An 18,872-nucleotide genomic window follows, 5' to 3' on the forward strand; every position below is an offset into this window, starting at 1 on the left:
GAGATTTATTTATAGGTAACATCTACTATAGTGGTTCTTGGACCTGGAACATAAAACCCTAACTCCTCTGTGAGAAGCAAACACATGGATTTACTGAGAAAACTCTGAATCGGGAGATTTACTGAAGGGAGAGGAGCCACAGCCTCAGCGAAGGAATGCCCAGTAGGACAATAGAAAAGGAGAGATGGTGGGAACAGAAGAAGAGTGAAAGAACAGGGCTGAGTGAGGGGGTGAACAAGCAGAGTGCCAACTGGATATGGAACATTCTGGCAAAGTCCAATGTCTGCGGCGTTTCTAAGGAAACTACAGTGCAACTAAGTTCACAGAGCAGAAGCTGAACTTACTGGAAGCTTGTTGCGATGAGAGGATGAAACTGTACTCAGCGGAAACACAAAACCAGGTTACTATGTAAGTTTATATTTAAGAACTTGCTCCTTTGAATGTCTATTACTTAGAACAGCTAATTAAAGGTCTTGTGAATTGTGTTGCTTTTAAATTTCAAGAATACGTCTCAAAATCTGTAAATTAATGATTTTCTGATTATGCAATTGTGAACTGGTTGTCCATTGACTTTTGAGTTTTTTTTTTTTCTTTACTGAGTTATGTATTAGCCAAACCTGATTTCTACGTTTTTGCTGAGCTAAAAGGATAGATTCACATTTTTTATGTCTGCCTTAAAAACAATAGCTACTAAACCACATCTCCAAACAGCAAGGAGGCACAGGGATATTATTTCTACAGCAAAAAAAAAAAAGTTTTAGTAGCACATGCAGACATGTGAGTATTGTTTTAAGAGAGACTTGAAAATGTGAATATATCTGTGACATTTTGGAATGGGAGTGTTTGTGTAATGCAGAGGGGAGAGGGTGATTAGGAGGTGGGGTAACCTGAGAGATACCTGTACCCAACAGCATGCTACCAAGCTGTTGACATGGTGAATAATAGATAGCCGTATTTTAAGTGTATGTATCTTTTCCTGTTTTTGTGTTTATTATGTAGATTAGAAAAAAAAGCCCCAAGCAGCTCCGTAAAGTATATAAAAAAAATGTCTAAATCTCGTTCTCATGTCACAGGTAAAACTCACTTCGTGGGCACAGACTGACCAATGGAGGATCACATGACTTCATCAGATGCAGCGGGTACCGGAAGCAGTTCAGTTGCCATGGGAACAGACTCTGTAGGAGCTGAGCAGGACCTGCAGGTTCTGTGCAATAGACTGGACATCTTGGAGCAGAAAGCTGGTCCAACCATCCAGCCTCAGAGCTATCTGAGGAACAGGTAAGAGACTCTAGGAGAGGGGATCCAGTGACACACACACACACACACACACACACACACACACACACACACACACACACACACACACACACACACACACACACACACCTGCTACTATATACTCACTTTTGGCCAAGGCGATATCACGTATCACACAACACACCTTACTGCACTGCACACTGTGCATGTGAGCACACTGCTGAAAACGCTACAGGAGACTTTACCTGCATCTTTTTTCATGTTAGTCTGATTTCCTGCAAATTTAGCTAAAGCTATTAAAATGATGTAATGTAAGCTTGTTTTGCTGCGCTCTTTGTGTTAGGATCAGGGAGTTAGAGAGGTCCGAGAGGAGCCTGCTGCTACAGCTATATCAACTAGCCTCTTCCTCCCAGCTCCCCAGCATGCAACACTCCCAGAGGCTGGACCAGAGACTCCATATGCTCAGGGAAGAGGTTAGGAACATGGTGAGTGCTTTGGTTTTTTTGAGGGCTTCAGTGGGCATCGATGTAGAAATGGTAACAAAAAACTCACAGTTGTGAGCATGCAAGTTTTGGAAGATGCTGCATGACTGCTTGAGTTCACACAGGTCGTACCTACTGCAGATACGAACAAAACGTTTGTGCAGTGTATAAAGGATGGACAAAACAATGGAGAAGGAAATTAACTCTGAAATAACTTTATTTATAAGGCTAGGTTCATAAGGTTGAATGCACAGGAGCATTTTTCTGTTATGAAAGAGATTTTGGTGGTCAAAGGTCATTGTGGCTTCAAAAAAACAGTTTTTTGCCATAACTTAACAATTCATACACTAATTGTAACAAAATTTTACACAAATGTCTACTATACCAAAGTAATGACATATTACATCTCAAAGATTAAATGTAAACTTTACTGGGACAGTGCAATATTCTGAAAAAATACATTTCTGGCCATTATTTAACACTTCAACTCAGGAACAGAAAGGGAAATTGTGACTATCTGTCACATTTGGTCGAATACTGAATTGGCGACCATAGTCTTGGTTGCCCACTTTTAAAATGCCTTTAAAGTTCACCACATGTATTGTATAGATGGGGACAGACATTAATGTAAACTGTAACCTTACTCCAACCAAATTCCTCAAAGCTGTAATTCAAATTCTTTCTATACCTTCTTTTAAGTAATTAAAAGAAGTTGTTTGTTTACTCAAGCACAGTAAAAAAAATTAAGAAACACAAGTCAGACAAAGGTGACAGCTGATAACATCTACGGTTAAAAACTACTATTACCACAATACTAACACAAACACAGAAACTAGTGTAGCTCAGGAGGCGAATTATCCACAGCAAGTTGTAAAGCAAGCTTTGGGTAAAGGCATTGTGATTATTTCAGGAGTATTTCAGACTTAATGGTGGTTTGTGTATCTTTTTGGGTTTCTCTTCTTCCTCCCATTCAGACTCAAGAGAAGGAGCGAGGGGAGCGAGTATGGAGAGATCGACTGCAGCGCTGTCAGAGACAACTGAAGGTCAAAGAGGAGGAGATGACTCGTCAGTCGCAGTATTTTGAAAACTTTAAAACTCAACTCCAACACAAGCTCAGCATTGCCCGGGACAGAGAGCAGAGTCTACAGAATCGGATCTATACTTTAGAGAAGCAGCTACTTGACATGTCTGTGAGTGCCGCTACTGGCATGGGATCAGTCAGAGCCATCAGAATAACTGCTGGGACTGTACCACACTTGGATGAACGAGACAGATTACCCTCCATGAGAGAAGAGGGAGAAGGAGAAGAGGAGAGAAAGGAGGAGAAGAGGAAGCAATGGCAGAAAAGTGTGGCAACTGAGAGAGAAGAAAGGCGAGAGGGTGATGAGGGAACGACAGAGAAAGATACCGAAGGAGGAAGAAGCAAGGACATTAAACAGACGTCAAATGAGGCCAGACTGCAAGGCTTCATTATCAGCCTGCAGGAGGATCTGAGGGTGCTGCTGGAGAGAGAGGAGGATAAGATGACTGAGCAGAGGGGACTAATGGAGCAGCTCCAGAAGGCCCAGGAGAACAGCCACTTCCTGGGCTGTAAAGTGGAGGAGATGAAGGCAGAGGTGCACCAGCTAAAACTGTCTGAAAGCTCCCTAATGGATGAGCTTGAGGAGCTGAGAGAGGAGAACCAAAGACTCCAGCAGATCCTCAGGGACGCAGCTACCCACGCACCTAGCCAGTCATCCACAATCCCTGAGTCCACATGCCCGAGTCCTGGGACCAGCTCACCTTGCTGTAGTCCTGCTGTTTGTTCTTTGCCCTTCAGTAGCCTCTCATACACCACTGCCATGGGACAATCCTCAGCTGGGAGCCTGGGAGAGGTGTGTAAGACACAGTTATTGATTATTATAGTTCTAACCATTGTTTAATCAGCAGGGTTGCTTGCAGTTGAGATAATTTTTGAAAGAAATGTCTGAAGAGTGAACAACAGAAAGAAATAGAACATAAACACTCAATGACCTCCATGAAACAGTCCAAAATTTGGAGTTAAAATTCATCAAACAGTTTTAATATTCTTTGGAGTTTATTCCAGTTATATGATGCAACATTTTGAATGCCAGTCCTCCCAAGTTCAGTATTTACTTGTGGAAAATCAGAAGTTAGCCCATCCTGAAATCCAAGAAGTGTACTTTCAAATTTGATGTGATTGGAAATAGATCCATCATAGTGATGCAGCTAGTAGGAGGCATTTATGAACAAAAAGTCATAGTATGTAGCTGCCTTGTAGTTACCTTTGAGAGCCAGCCTACTTTTTCATATTGTACACAGTGAGGACAATATTTACTTCCTGTCCTGAAAATCAAAGCACAAAAGTGAACTGCCTCAAGGTGTTCTAAGGTGAAATGAACAGCATGAGAGTACAGGATATTTCACAAGTCGAGGACAGACATGACGGTTGATTGCACAACCGTTTTCCTCTCCTCAAGAGAAAACATGCCTCGTTATGCTATAACAAGAGGGGAGTTTTTATGTTCAGGTTCTGTCCCAGTTGTTCTATGTGGTTTATAAGTAATGTTGCTACAGCATCTAATTAAATTGAAATTTCATATTTGTTATATCAAACTTCAGGTTCAGTACTGTTGTGTATATGTGTGGTATAAAAATGTAATGTATAACTCGTGAGTTTTGTTAGTGGCTTATGCATGTTTGAAAAGTGACAAATTTCTGCAATTGTGTTTTTGTACTTTAAGACAAAAGCTGTTCAACTACTTGATCTGGGACACATTATTATTATTTTAAAATGTATTCGCTTGTTTCCTGTGATTAAGTGTCATTATTCACTTTAGACAGGCCGATAATGGTGTGTGAAAACCACTAAAGGATCGGTAAATATTTGAACCAGTGTTAAGTATCAGATTAGTGTCGCAAATTCCTTCTGGTTTATTCATGAGAACGTATTACAACATGAAAAGGGTAAATGCTCCCAAAGAAAGCTCTGTTGCTAGGATTTAGTGTTACATAACCACCTAACTTATTGTAAAAGCCTTTACAAGTTTCTGTAAACATCAGTATTTCCCAATAGCTGAGTGACACATAAATTAGGATTATAGTGTATTATAAGAAGGCTTGTCAATTTTGCTTGTTGAACTATTATCGACTTTTTTCTCTTTGTGCAGGTCCAGCCAACCTCAGATGAGGAAAGAGGAAAGCCACATTCATCTGCAGTTCCATCTGTTCACCACCAGGCTACAGCAGAGAGCAAACAAACCAACACAGAGGATCATCCTCCATCAGCCAAATCAAAAACTCCATCTAAAATTGTTCCTCTTAACCTATTTCACCACGTTGGTGCCATATCAGACAAAAACTTTCAGTCACTTTCCATGACTACAGAGTCATTAGGTGAGTTTAAATTGGGAAACTGGTGCACTAAAGGGATTCTAAATTTGGAGGAAAGCCCCAGTGAAGAATCTGATGCCCTGAGGGAAGCGTACAGGAGCTTGGGCTTCGGGGAGGATCTTAATGCTCATCAAGAGCGGCATGACGACCTAGAAGTTGCCCTACAGTACATGCAGGATCAGCTGCAGGTGTTGGCTCAGGAGAACGCTCGACTGAAACTGCAACTCAGGAAACAAGCAGAGGAGCAGCAGACAGAGACAAAGCAAGAATGTTCAAAGGAAAAGGTACATCACAAGTGTTGCAAGTACTTTCAAATGTTTGCTGAAAGAAGCTTTGCTCTACATCCTGTATATCTATAATCACTAATCCTGCCTCCCTCTACAGATCAACACGTTATTCACCAATGAGAGAGCTGACCATCTCCCATCATCCTCTGCCCAAGATGATACCATTCTTGCCCTCGCCCAGTGTGATCTCGCCAAAGCCCTGAATCAGGAAAACCGGGCCTTGGCAGATCGGATCCAGGAGCTGTTGGCTCACATTGAGCTCAGAGAGGAGGAGTTCATGAAACAACAAACCCAGCTGAGCGACCACGTCTCCAGACTAGAGGAGGATGCGGTCAGGCTGGAGCAGGAGAACCAGGAACGAGGGTGTCTGATCTCAGAACTCACTAGGAAGACTGAGGATGATCTGAATACCATTATGGAGCTGCAGCAAAAGTTAGTAGAGATTGTAGAGCATAAGGAGGAATCACAGGGTCATAAGCAACAGTGTAGTGAAAATAGAGATGCAGTATCAGGCAGTTCTGTACAGAACAAACAAGAAGAATGTATCAACAGTTTAGTTGAAAGTGTGCTAAAAGGAGAAGAAAAACAGTTGATATTCACTCAGAAAATGGACCCTTTGACCACATCTGCAGCATCTGTCTGTCAACATGATAATCACAGTGACTCATTACATAACAGTCTGCATGTTACTTCATTGACAGATCAAGTGGCCCATCTAAACAACTCAGTCCAGAGCCTTAAAACAGAACAAGAAGAACTCACTAACTCCATAAATTCTCTCCGAGAGCAGCAAAGAGAAGTAGCTCTGTTAGTCCAAACACAAACAGAAGAGAAACAGCAATTAACTCGTACGATTTGGGGACTGAAAGAGGAGAAAGATTGCATCTCTCAATGTCTGGCTGGTCTTAAACAAGAGAAAGAACAGCTAAGCAGGACAGTTTGTGGGCTGAAAGATGAGAGAGATCAGCTTATAAGGTCCATGAGTGGCTTAAAAGAGGAGAAAGAGCAGCTAACGAAGTCTTTATCTGCTCTTGAAAGAGATAAGGAGGCAATAATAGAATCTCTCTCAAGTGGAAAAGAAGAGAGAGATCAAATCATGCAGTTGCTGCAAAGTTTACAGACAGAGAGTGAGCAGGTAAGCCAGGCAGTGCTTTATATGAAAGAAGAGAGAGACAAACTAACCAATTCCCTTAAGTGTCTGAAGGAACAGAGAGACCAGGAACAATTATCTCACACTTTAAAAGAAGACCACGAGAGCCTGATAAAGTCTGTTAGCAGTTTGGAAGAAGAAAAAGGCAGAATGGAACATTCAATCAGCTGCTTGAAACAAGAGGAAACACAGTTAATGCTCATGATCCAAGGACTGAGAGAGGAAAGAAAGGGCCTGCAAACTCTCTTCCCCCAAACACAAACAGAGGAGAGGAATCAGAAACTGCTGAATCCAGGTATGATGGAGAAGACTGAGACTTTGTCCGGGTCAGGAGATTATGCTGCACAAAGATGTCAGACGAATAACCACAGAGGAAACTTTATACAGGTATCAAATGATGTGACTGACACATTTGTGCATGATGTCAGTGTCTGTTGGGTTATTTTATATATTTAAGCTTCATGGCACATTATATAACATAGTGTTTGATTGCTGTTTACTTTTACTGGATGGTTTTGATGGATAACAGGAGCAAAACAATTTGAGGAGAGAGACTGAAACTTTGGGAGCAGAATTAAAGCGATCACAAGAGGAACTGGACAAGAGCCTTGTAGAGGTGAGTTTAGGCGACTTCTTTTTTATGATGGTAGCCAGACACATTTTTTTTCCATCAATATTTTCACTCCATGTAGTATTTTTTTTTATTCATTATTTCAGTTAGAAAATTTGTTGTTTTTAGGAAAGCAAAAAATCTTCATCTTTTGCCAACCATTTAATATTCCCAGGATTGTGATGTGTCATTACAAACTTTACTAACTTCACTTCTCTTTGTGTACATGTTCAGATCAAGAGGTTGCGTAGTGAACTGTGTCAGTCAGAAACCAGGAGGGAGGAGACAGAGAAAAAAGCAACCCACGCAGCTGAAGAGGTGGCGAGACTGACAGTTGCAGGATATCAGATGGAAGAGACCAGGATGGAAAATGACAACCTCACAATACAGGTATTCAATCAGATGCACAGTTGCAAACAAAACCTTCCAGCCTGCTCGACCTGCAGGATCTTCTGATGAAGCGAATGAAACTTAATGAAACTACGCCCTTGATAAACAGTCCAAAACTGTTTGGTAACGCATATTTGAGTTACTAATAGTAGAAAAAGATACAAAAATATGATTTAACACCTGTAAATGCAAATTCATATTTTACCTTTATGACCTCCGATGAATGTTTCCAGTAGTTTTCACTAGATTCTGTTCTGTTTCTTTGGTTTCTGTGCTGAATCTTGTTTCTGTTTGACCAAGCTTTGGTTTACTTGGAGATATACTTGACTTTTTGGAAAGTCCAATGATTAGCAACCATAAATGTATAAATATATATGCACTTATGCACCGCATTCTTCTGCAGAATGTCACTTTAGGATCCTGCTACAACAAACCCCAATGCTTGATTGTAGGAATTGTGTACTTTTTAAACAGGCTTTACTCTTCTTACATCAAACATACTGATATTTCACAGGTCAAACAATTCCAGTTTAGTTCAGTGACTTCATAAAACAGACTCCCAGAGCTCTACAGGCTGATCCACTTTTCAAATTGACTGTTTTGTTCCCTTTGGTCAAGATTGGTGTGTGGAAAAATTTCACTGGCATGAAGTCCTTGCTTTTTTAGCTTTTTATTCTACAGAGACACTTTTGCCTTATTCAGGTCCTCCTGCAAATCTTTGGCAGCAATACAGAGGTTTTTTCTAAGCTACTATTTTCAAATGTCGGATTCTCCTTTGAGAAACGTTGCTCTTTCTTCCACACTCAGGAAGATTTTCTGCTCTACTATGAGTTTTACACTTTGTAATAAAGTTCTGTCTCTCAGAACTTGTATTGGAAATCTCTTTTTTTAAACCGTTGCCTTTTTGGTGTAATGAAGTTATTTATTCCTTTAGCTTTTGAGACAACTTGTTTTTCTTTGCTATTTTTGCCACTCAGCTTGACCACCTGCATTTGTGGGATTTTTAAATGTATCCCAGCTGAAGCAAGCAGCTAGAGCTTCCAAATGCTCTGTTTTGTTTCTCACAGTTTGGTAGCCATACACACAGGGAAGCGATCAAAAAACAGTAGCATTAGGCAGAGGTTGAATAATTCTGACATGGCTATATTACAAAAAATTGTGAAAAAAAGGAAGAATGCATTACACATTTTCTACTTTCAATTTACCACCCAACCTATGCAAATGCAATTTACAGATGTTTGGATCATCATCATTTAGACTCCCTGTTGTTTTTATTAGTCTTGTTCTATAGCTTTCCCTCCAGGTGCGAAGCCAAATGAAAACACAGCTGATTTTTTACTGTTACAGTAACTGTGTCTGCTGCAGGTGAAGGAGCTGCAGAGAAAACTGACAGGCCTGCTCAGGGAGAAGACTGATGCTCTGTCATGTAGGGCACAGATAGAGGAGCAATACAACATCCTCACAGCTCAGCTCAAAGCTAAGGTAGGAATGACAAATATCACTTTTTTCAATTTGTTTTATATCATAAAAACAGGTTAAGTCACTACATATATCAAACAAACGCGCTCGATTGCATATTCACATATTGTAGCTCCACTAAAGGTTCAGTATATCATTTTTCTCCAGTTTTTTTTTAGACAGTTTTACTCATAAATTCTGTGTGTGTGTGTGTGTGTGTGTGTGTGTGTGTGTGTGTGTGTGTGTGTGTGTGTGTGTGTGTGTGTGTGTGTGTGTGTGTGTGTGTGTGTGTGTGTGTGTGTGTGTGTGTGTGTGTGTGTGTGTGTAAAACCCCACAGACTGTTGCACTAGAGGAGCTGAACTCAGAGTATATAGCTCTGAAAAGAGGGCAGGGCAGCAGGGATGATCTGAGTGCTGTTCTCGTCTCACTCAGGTCACGTTACAGTGACATCAGATCTAAGGTGGGTAACAGTCAGATGCAGTTTTGCAGTTTGCTCTATCTTCCCTTGGATCTTAAAGTTGTGTTAAAATGTGTTTAATTTTATTTTGTAGTATGATGCACTCCTTAAATGGAAAAGCCAGACAGATCTGGACATAGCTCCGCTGAAGGTGAGGAAACAAAGAATAGAATTTTACTCCTCTGCCACTGTGTGCTGTACAGTGTTCACTGATGTGCAGAATTGTCAGTGTTTCTGCTGAACTGCTCTCAGTGGTTGATTTTGACTGACAGGCGTTTTGTCTAACCACAGGCTAAGCTGTCCTGCCTGGTGGTGAAGTGTCAGGAGAGGAACAGCTTGTTAGTTCAGATGATGAAGGCCATGCACAGACATGGATGTGTGGATCCCAAACTCACACAGCAGGTTGAGCATCTGCTCAGTGATGCAGCTCTGCACGACTACACTGCAGCATTTACACCAGGAAGCCACGTTAAGACCCGAGACTACTGTACTGGCTTCACACCAGACTTTATTTCAAAATTTCAAGACTACACCAGTGGATTCACACCTGATTGGACCAACCTGGCTGTATCCACATCTGTAAGCAAGCAACAACAAAATGGAGTTACGCCTGAATCTGCAGTTCAAGGCAGCAAAAGTGAAAAACACATTTCCATAGTAAATACTGAATCTTCAACCAATCTTCAAGGCTGCAGCAGTGAAGTCTCATCTGCAGGAACACTAACATTCAAGAAAAATGCCAACTCACCTGTGCCAACCTCACCTGTTCAAGAGCATGCCAGTGTCCAGGTGTCATCGTCAGCTGTTGTTCCAGTGAAAGAGAGTCTGATGACCAGTAAAGAACAGGTGAGATAGCACAAAGAAATCTTTATTCAAATATGTACTTATGTAAAAAGTTTTTAATCTATTTAGGATTTGTAGATGTAACATTTTACAAGATATTAACCATTACTGCAACATTTTTACGCAGCAGTACATAGTCTATAATTTATTATCGAATGGCTATTTTTTTTTGTTTTCACAATAACATATAACTTTTAATCAAGCAAAAGCCCATGACTAAAGTAGCAAAGGTCCTGTTTGCCACTGAGTAAACCAGAGTTAAAACACAAGAGTCTAAGAGTCTTTTTTTCAACCTCACCACAGCTGTCTTCTTCTGCCAGTGGACCAGTCCGAGCAACCAGTCGACCAGAGAAATGTGGAGTTCATCATGTTGACATGAAAGGGAAGTCTCCCCCAGATTCAGACAGTTTGATTGAAGCCTCAGTGAGTCCCATCCCTCCCTCCTCCAGCACACGAGTCAGTCCAAACAGGAGGCTGACTAGTCCTGAGAAGATCCTCAATCTGCACGAACAACTGCAGAAGACTGTGATGAGCAGCTATCAGGTACACACGATGTTTGAATAGTCAGTAACACAGAAAAAGGACAGGGTTGAATTCCACCAAAAGTTAACATTACTTAGTGCTTACATCTGAATTGCAGTGAAAATCACAAGGCTTTGCTTTAGTCTACATAACCGTTTGTGCTCAGGAATATCACCAGGTGTAAAGATGTTTCAATACAAGGCACAGGTTTGTGTTTGTACAACTCTATCTGTCTTCATTCCAAGGCTCCAGTGAGCAGAGGAAGAGGACAGCAGCCCAGGAGGAGTCTGTCACTCTCAGCTCCTGCAGACCTGAAACCAGCCTTCCAGACACACAAGCAGAACCTCACTTTCAATACTCCACATCCCAACTCTCTCCCAGTCACCACTGCTTCAGGCCAAGCTAAACACGCTCTAGTCGTACCAACTACAAATGTTGGCACTAATAAATCAGCAACACTTTTTAATGCAGTTGCATCTAGATCTGCCAGTGCGACGTTCAGTTCCAGCATGTTTACAAACCATCGCCTTAAAGCGGACGTTTCCAAAACAACTATGTCCACTCTTTCTAGCTCTTCTACATTACAGTTTTCCACTGTGGCACCTAACAAAGTTGAATCCATATCAAGCAGTCAAACTAATGTAACAGTAGCTCCAAAACTGACAGAAAAAATCACTGCTGTACCTGATGTGTCTGTTGTTACACATAAAGCTTCTACTACACCAACCCTGAGGACCACTACCTTTGACTCTGATGCTACTAATCCAAAAACCACTGCCCCAGACACAACTGCCCCTAGCGCATCAACTGCCCCTAAGGTTAATATTTTTAACATGAGTTCTAAAATGGATGGTGCTGCCTCTGTATATGATAGCTTTGCATTCACTACATCCTGCACTCAGTCTGCTCATTGCTCTCCTGGGAGATCCAACAAACCTAGCGGAAAGTTCATTCTTCCTCCAGAAAAGACTAAACCATCAAGACCCAAACCAGGTAATGTGGATATTAAATGTGAGATTATTTACACAAAGACAAAACACATTCCGATTTAAAGTCCCAGCAGAAGAAATGTCTCTTTTATAAAAAGCTAAAATGTACAACAAAGCAATATTTGTGTGTTGTTCGTGATGTTGCAATTTAGGGTTGTAGAACACTAGTTTTGTCTTTTGTGTGCTGCTGCAATGTGAGTACATTCTGCCTAGATAAGGGCTGTTCTGTGTTTCTGTCTCTCATATTGGAGAAAATGTTGCAAAATACTCCAGTGTTGCCCTTTTTATTGCCCCTATAACACACTGCAGTCAATGACTATTCACTTGGAAAGCTGCCCTCCACTCAAAAAGGCCTTTTGGTCACTTCTTGTAGTTCAACTGTGCAGAATGATGTGTCTGCAGAGTTTGACACTAGACTTTAATGTATGTAACTGCAAACAGGTTTTGCAACATCACACCAAGCCAGTCTGGTCCAGACTAGATAAAATCCATTGACGGAGGTTTTCCAAGGAGAAATCTTGTATCCAAAAATTTTGCAAATTCATTGAACAAGTCTGTGATAAAAAATAACATGTAACTTCACAAAGGAAAAAAAAAACACAAGTAGAGGCGATAATTGTGCTTCACCTGCCTTTGTCTAATCTCATCTAGAAGCTCCAGCTGAGATTCGCTCTCTTGAAGTCATCAAAACAGTGGGCCAGAGCAGCCTGATGATTGGCTGGGAGAGGCCGCCCCTCGACGAACTGGGCTGCAGTAACGGCACGTTTGTGTACGGATACAGGGTAAGCAGAACATACATACGGATTTTAATTTTTGCAAGATTTACTTTTTATATATTACTTTAATGTACTGTGCTCTTCTTGACTCTGTTTCTTGTCACCTGTCAGGTGTTTGTAGATGGGGACTTTCACAAATCTGTCATGAGCTCAGCATGCACCAAGGTATCAGGCCACCTCCACATTTCATAACTGGATAATCCTGCATCTTATCACAAAAAAACAGCACATGTATAATATGTCTTGTTTCTCTCTCTCTCTAGTGTATTTTAGAGAACGTTGACCTGAGCGTCCCAGTCCATATCAGTGTCCAGACACTGGGATCTAATGGCCTCGGTTCAAACATCGTCCACACCATGTACAGGACCTCGGTCAAAACAGACCAACACTGAGTCACACTGTCCTGATGGCAACAACCATTACAGTGGCTTTGATCAACAAGTAAGTACAATTTTATCACACACCCCTTTTCCCCAGATATATATTATTATGTAAAATATGTATAATGTGTTTGACATTTGTCTCTTTGTGTATCTGAAAATACAGCAAATCCTCAGTGAAAACCTTCCTCACAATGGCCAAGCTTTGAATGGTGAGTTAATATTTTTCTTTTGTTGTGCATGTTTTGCTTTGATTTTATGGTCACCCTGTGATGAAAAATACATCTCAGACATTAAAAGTTCAGTCTAATACAATCCAGTAAAACTTTTGTGTCTTTTCATCTCCTACTTCTAAGTTTGAGACTATACAGTGACGGTCTATTTTTTTTCTCTCTGTCCTATGTGTCCTGTGTGTGGATGTGTTGGCCCTTCAGTGCACAGCCATCTATAGCTGCAGCCCTCGGTGGAACCGTCCTAACCTCCACCTCTGCTGAGACACAGTCACACTGCTGGGATCACGGCGCCATGTGAGGCTCAGGTCAACCAATCAGAAAAACTCACCTCACATGGTCATTTCCAGCCTATGAACGTGAAGTGACCTGTGGCCGGCCACTAAACCTCGAAAAGAACAGAAGATGTCAAACAAAATACTGTATAAGATTTCTGCATCTGCGCTCACAGTTAATCCGCATGTAAAAGCAGCTTCTTCGTTCCTTGTTGGAGAACTACCTGTTTCAGAGTCTCATCTGTTGGACTTCTTGAGTGAGTGAGATGTTGCGACTGCCAGATGACAGACCAGAGTGGCTGCCAATTAAACAAGCCCTGAAAAACTGCTAGGAGATGATGTTTATAAAGCCAAGCTCAGTCACGTTGTAAAAATCTGCCTGTGACACCAACATTTACTAACACTGATCAAGCAAGACTGCTGCACACTTTTACACTGTGTTAAACGCTGAGAGATGATGTGTCATTTTGCTTCTGCAAAGAGCCTTGTTGCTGCCTCTTTGGACTCTGAACGTGAGCAGCTGACTAAAGGGGAATCAGCTACATGAAAAGCCTTTTTGACAGCCACACAACATTGTACACGAAGGTCATAGTACTTGATTTTTACACATGAAGCCAAATATGTGAAAAGATGATTCACTCCAAAGACTTGTCTGTTTCCTTCTCCTCATAGGTCTCCGGGATTCCTTTAAACACAGAAGCCAGATGTTCTTTAAGTTCTAAACTTTGCACACAATCATTATTAATATCTTGAAGATGAAATTAAAAAAAGAGATTATCACTGATATTTTTTGTAGAGAATATTATAAAAATATGCCAATATACCACACACTATGTCTTTTTGTATGGGTGACACTTTGTTTTTCATACCTAATTGATGTCACGTTTGCACGCTCATATTGTTATTTTTATTTTACAAATATTCATGACACACATACTATGTTCTTTTGCTACTTACTATAAGTACGGGTGTGGAGTGATCATGGTGCAGCAAAGGTATTTTTCTAGAGTAATTGATAATATTGATTTCTCATTGATTCCTTACAACTGTACAGAGAATAAATGTTTATATAATATTAACAGTCAATCATGTGTCTCTCTGTGTGTGTATATATACGAGAAAACACAAATATTTTAGAAATCTGCCAAAAACCTGTTTCAAACTAAAACTTGTATTGCTATTGATTAGGCAAATAACAGACTGGAACAACTAGTATAGTCCTTATTCACATATATTAACCAAAATCTTAATATTTTGTATGACCTCCTTTGGCCTTGATAACAGCTTGCATTCTTGCTGCCATTGTTTTTATGGACTGTTCCACTGTTTCTTTTGTGATTGAGTTCCAAATAGTTTCTAGCTGTTCCCAGAGACTTGCTTTGGATGACTCTTTTGTGCCATCTACTGTGGATTCAATAAATCCCAGATCTGTTCAATACAATTCAAGTCTGGACTTTGACGTGGCCAGTCCATCAGTTCCAGTACTCCAGATTCTTTTTTTCTTGGTCCAGTAGTCTCTGCACAGCTTTGAAGTATGCTTGGGGTCATTGTCTTCTTGGTACAGTGGGTACGGAAAGTATTCAGACCCCTTTAAATTTTTCACTCTTTGTTTCATTGCAGCCATTTGCTAAAATCAAAAAAGTTCATTTTATTTCTCATTAATGTACACTCAGCACCCTATCTTGACAGAAAAAGACTGAAATGTAGAAATTTTTGCAAATTTATTAAAAAAGAAAAACTGAAATATCACACGGTCATAAGTATTCAGACCCTTTACTGTGACACTCATATTTAACTCACCTGTGGTCCATTTCTTCTGATCCTCCTTGAGATGGTTCTACTTCTTCATTGGAGTCCAGCTGTGTTTAATTAAACTGATTGGACTTGATTAGGAAAGGCACACACCTGTCTATATAAGACCTTACAGCTCACAGTGCATGTCAGAGCAAATGAGAATCATGAGGTCGAAGGAACTGCCCAAGGAGCTCAGAGACAGAATTGTGGCAAGGCACAGATCTGGCCAAGGTTACAAAAGAATTTCTGCAGCACTCAAGGTTCCTAAGAGCACAGTGGCCTCCATAATCCTTAAATGGAAGAAGTTTGGGACGACCAGAACTCTTCCTAGACCTGGCCATCCAGCCAAACTGAGCAATCATGGGAGAAGAGCCTTGGTGAGAGAGGTAAAGAAGAACCCAAAGATCACCGTGGCTGAGCTCCAGAGATGCAGCAGGGAGATGGGAGAAAGTTCCACAAAGTCAACTATCACTGCAGCCCTCCACCAGTCAGGGCTTTATGGCAGAGTGGCCCGACGGAAGCCTCTCCTCAGTGCAAGACATATGAAAGCCTGCATAGAGTTTGCCAAAAAACACATGAAGGACTCCCAGACTATGAGAAATAAGATTCTCTGGTCTGATGAGACCAAGCTTGAACTTTTTGGCGTTAATTCTAAGTGGTATGTGTGGAGAAAACCAGGCACTGCTCATCACCTGCCCAATACCATCCCAACAGTGAAACATGGTGGTGGCAGCATCATGCTATGGGGGTGTTTTTCAGCTGCAGGGACAGGACGACTGGTTGCAATTGAAGGAAAGATGAATGCGGTCAAGTACAGAGATATCCTGGAAGAGAACCTCTTCCAGAGTGCTCTGGACCTCAGACTGGGCCGAAGGTTCACCTTCCAACAAGACAATGACCCTAAGCACACAGCTAAAATAACAAAGGAGTGGCTTCGGAACAACTCTGTGACCATTCTTGACTGGCCCAGCCAGAGCCTAAACCCAATTGAGCATCTCTGGAGAGATCTGAAAATGGCTGTCCACCAACATTCACCATCCAACCTGACAGAACTGGAGAGGATCTGCAAGGAAGAATGGCAGAGGATCCCCAAATCCAGGTGTGAAAAACTTGTTGCATCATTCCCAAGAAGACTCATGGCTGTACTAGCTCAAAAGGCTGCTTCTACTCAATACTGAGCAAAGGGTCTGAATACTTATGACCGTGTGATATTTCAGTTTTTCTTTTTTAATAATTTTGCAAAAATTTCTACATTTCTGTTTTTTCTGTCAAGATAGGGTGCTGAGTGTACATTAATGAGAAATAAAATGAACTTTTTTGATTTTAGCAAATGGCTGCAATGAAACAAAGAGTGAAAAATTTAAAGGGCTCTGAATACTTTCCGTACCCACTGTATATAAACCCATGACCAATCAGATCTAATCCAGAGGGGATTCCATGATGCACCAAGATTTTGTGGTGGTCCTTCTTGTTCATGATACCATTTATTTCAACTAATTTGCCCATGGTGTTTCCACCAATGAAACCCCATGCCAGAATGGACTCTCCACTGTGTTTCGCTGTGGGTGCAATGCATCTAGCATCAAGCATTCTCCAGCTTTTCTGCAGAAGAGTTCAAACTTGGACTTGTCTGTCCAGAGTACTTTCTTCCATTCATGTGTAGTCCAGTGTTTGAGCTCCCTGGCAAATTTTTAGGTCTTTTTGGATGTTTGCAGGCCTCAATAATGGCTGCTCTTAGCAGCTTTTCTTCCCGTTGAGCCTTGTTCCTTCAGTTGTCTGCTTATGGTCATTCTGTAGACTTTCTCAGATTCTGATCTAGAAGCATTAATATCTGCCTGAAGATCAGCAGTGGTCTTACTTCTGTCTCAAGTACTTCAGATCTTGAGGTGCTTGACATCTGCTTCAGTTAGCTTTCATTTTTGGCTTTTTCTTTGGCGCATTTTACAAGTACCAGTCTCTGAGTCCCACGCATGTTTGACTACACTGTGCGAACCTTGCCCTATTTGTCTCAAAGACCATCCGGCATCTTGAAATCCTTTAATTTGGATTCTGTCTTTCTCAGTGACTTCCCTACACTTCACCATTTTGAACAGGAGTGAAGAATTTCAAACTGAATTTACATTTTTATACCCAAGTTTGAGCCAGCACAAAGGAATTCTCTGGGAAGTCAGAAATTAATCAAGGATAACATACAACTATGAAACATTTTTTCTGTTCAGGAATGCAAGCAAATAACTATAATTTGGCATCTCCATTGAAAGCTAATTATGAGCTTAACTGCTTTTTTGTAAAACAGTCAATTTCAAAATTAATGAGCAACACCAATACTTCTATTTTATTATTAAAGACATCATTTTGATTGAAGAGCTTGCACGTACTGGTGTATTAACCATTACAGAAACTAAAAACGATATTTTGGTAATCAGCAATACTGTTAATTTAGGGCAACAGTGTCAAACACCTTACACTGGGTGGTGATCTGTATGTGTTAATGTAACAGGTTATGACATGAACATTTTTGGTTTAAATGAGGAATCCATCTCTGAATGTAATGATTTTCAGTTTCTGCAGTTAATGAAAAGTATTTAGTGTTCCCTGGCTATGAAATTTAAAAAATATTTCAAAAGTCAGTGATTTATCTAAAAAAAAAAACTATTCCGCACACTATTTTCATTGTCACTGTTACGCAAGAACAAGACAATTTGTCTGATCATTCTTGCTGTGTTGACATAAAGTTATGACACTCCTCTTAGCTCAACTTTCTTTTCATGAACAGTTTTACCTTTTTATTCCACTAAAAAACCTCCCATTAATGAACACTAGATGGCAGACATTGGGATTGAAAACCACAGGCTGTTGGCTTCATGAGTAGTACTGTGTCTGTGCACATCTGACAGGTCCTTTCAAAAGATTTAGAGCAGTGGATGATGCTGACGTGCATACAGAGACATTCTCAAGTACCTAAAACATTTTAGCAACTACTCTTCCATTCAATACAAACGGGGCACAGCACCAAAAAGGGCAGTGAAACAAGGAGAAGCATCAGCAGCAAAAAGGATCCTAATAATCTCTTGCTGTGCTCGGCAGCTTCAGGGGCTCCTCTGAGAACGCCATTGCTGCTGCTCAGCAAAAAACAAGTGTGGCTGCGGGAGGAGAGTGTGTGTGCATGTTGGGGGTAGAAGTGTATGACTTCAGGAGGTAGCAGCTCAGTTCTTCAACTGTTTTTAGCCTTCTTCTATAGCATTTTTTCGTGTTTAGATCATTTACTTAACTAAAAGCTGCACTATAGTAGTGCTTCAGTTGACATCCTGCATTAAAAACCCTACTTAAAGGTCCCATATAGCATCTTTTTTTAAAAAAACAAATTAATGAAATGTCGTCAGAATGTGTCTCAAAATACTGCAAAGATGGTTAATTTTACAATACTTGTATAGCCCCTGGATTTTGCTGTTTAAACAGGCTGTCTGTTGCTGTGAATGTAGCTGAGTTACTGCTGTCCACATCCCCACTGAAGAAGAAGACTCTCTCTGCATCTGTGACTGACAGCATGGAGCAAAACAGCTGACCACATGACACCA

The 18,872-nt window shown here is 40.8% G+C and overlaps 1 protein-coding gene across 1 annotated transcript; it reads left to right on the forward strand.

Annotated features, from left to right (window-relative positions):
* Positions 1-270: 270 nt before the first annotated feature.
* LOC111583652 (uncharacterized) lies at positions 271-14,586 on the forward strand. Its single transcript, XM_023292838.3, has 19 exons — positions 271-408; positions 1,074-1,278; positions 1,601-1,742; positions 2,714-3,613; positions 4,910-5,416; positions 5,517-6,956; positions 7,099-7,185; positions 7,414-7,569; positions 8,935-9,051; positions 9,366-9,488; positions 9,580-9,636; positions 9,777-10,331; positions 10,632-10,871; positions 11,096-11,843; positions 12,491-12,621; positions 12,727-12,780; positions 12,879-13,056; positions 13,162-13,207; positions 13,430-14,586. The coding sequence occupies exons 2-17, from the start codon at positions 1,106-1,108 to the stop codon at positions 13,005-13,007; spliced, it is 5,559 nt and encodes a 1,852-aa protein (XP_023148606.2). The 5' UTR covers positions 271-408; positions 1,074-1,105; the 3' UTR covers positions 13,008-13,056; positions 13,162-13,207; positions 13,430-14,586.
* Positions 14,587-18,872: the final 4,286 nt, after the last annotated feature.

Source organism: Amphiprion ocellaris, chromosome 13 (genome assembly GCF_022539595.1).
Source record: "Amphiprion ocellaris isolate individual 3 ecotype Okinawa chromosome 13, ASM2253959v1, whole genome shotgun sequence".
NCBI lineage: Eukaryota > Metazoa > Chordata > Actinopteri > Pomacentridae > Amphiprion > Amphiprion ocellaris.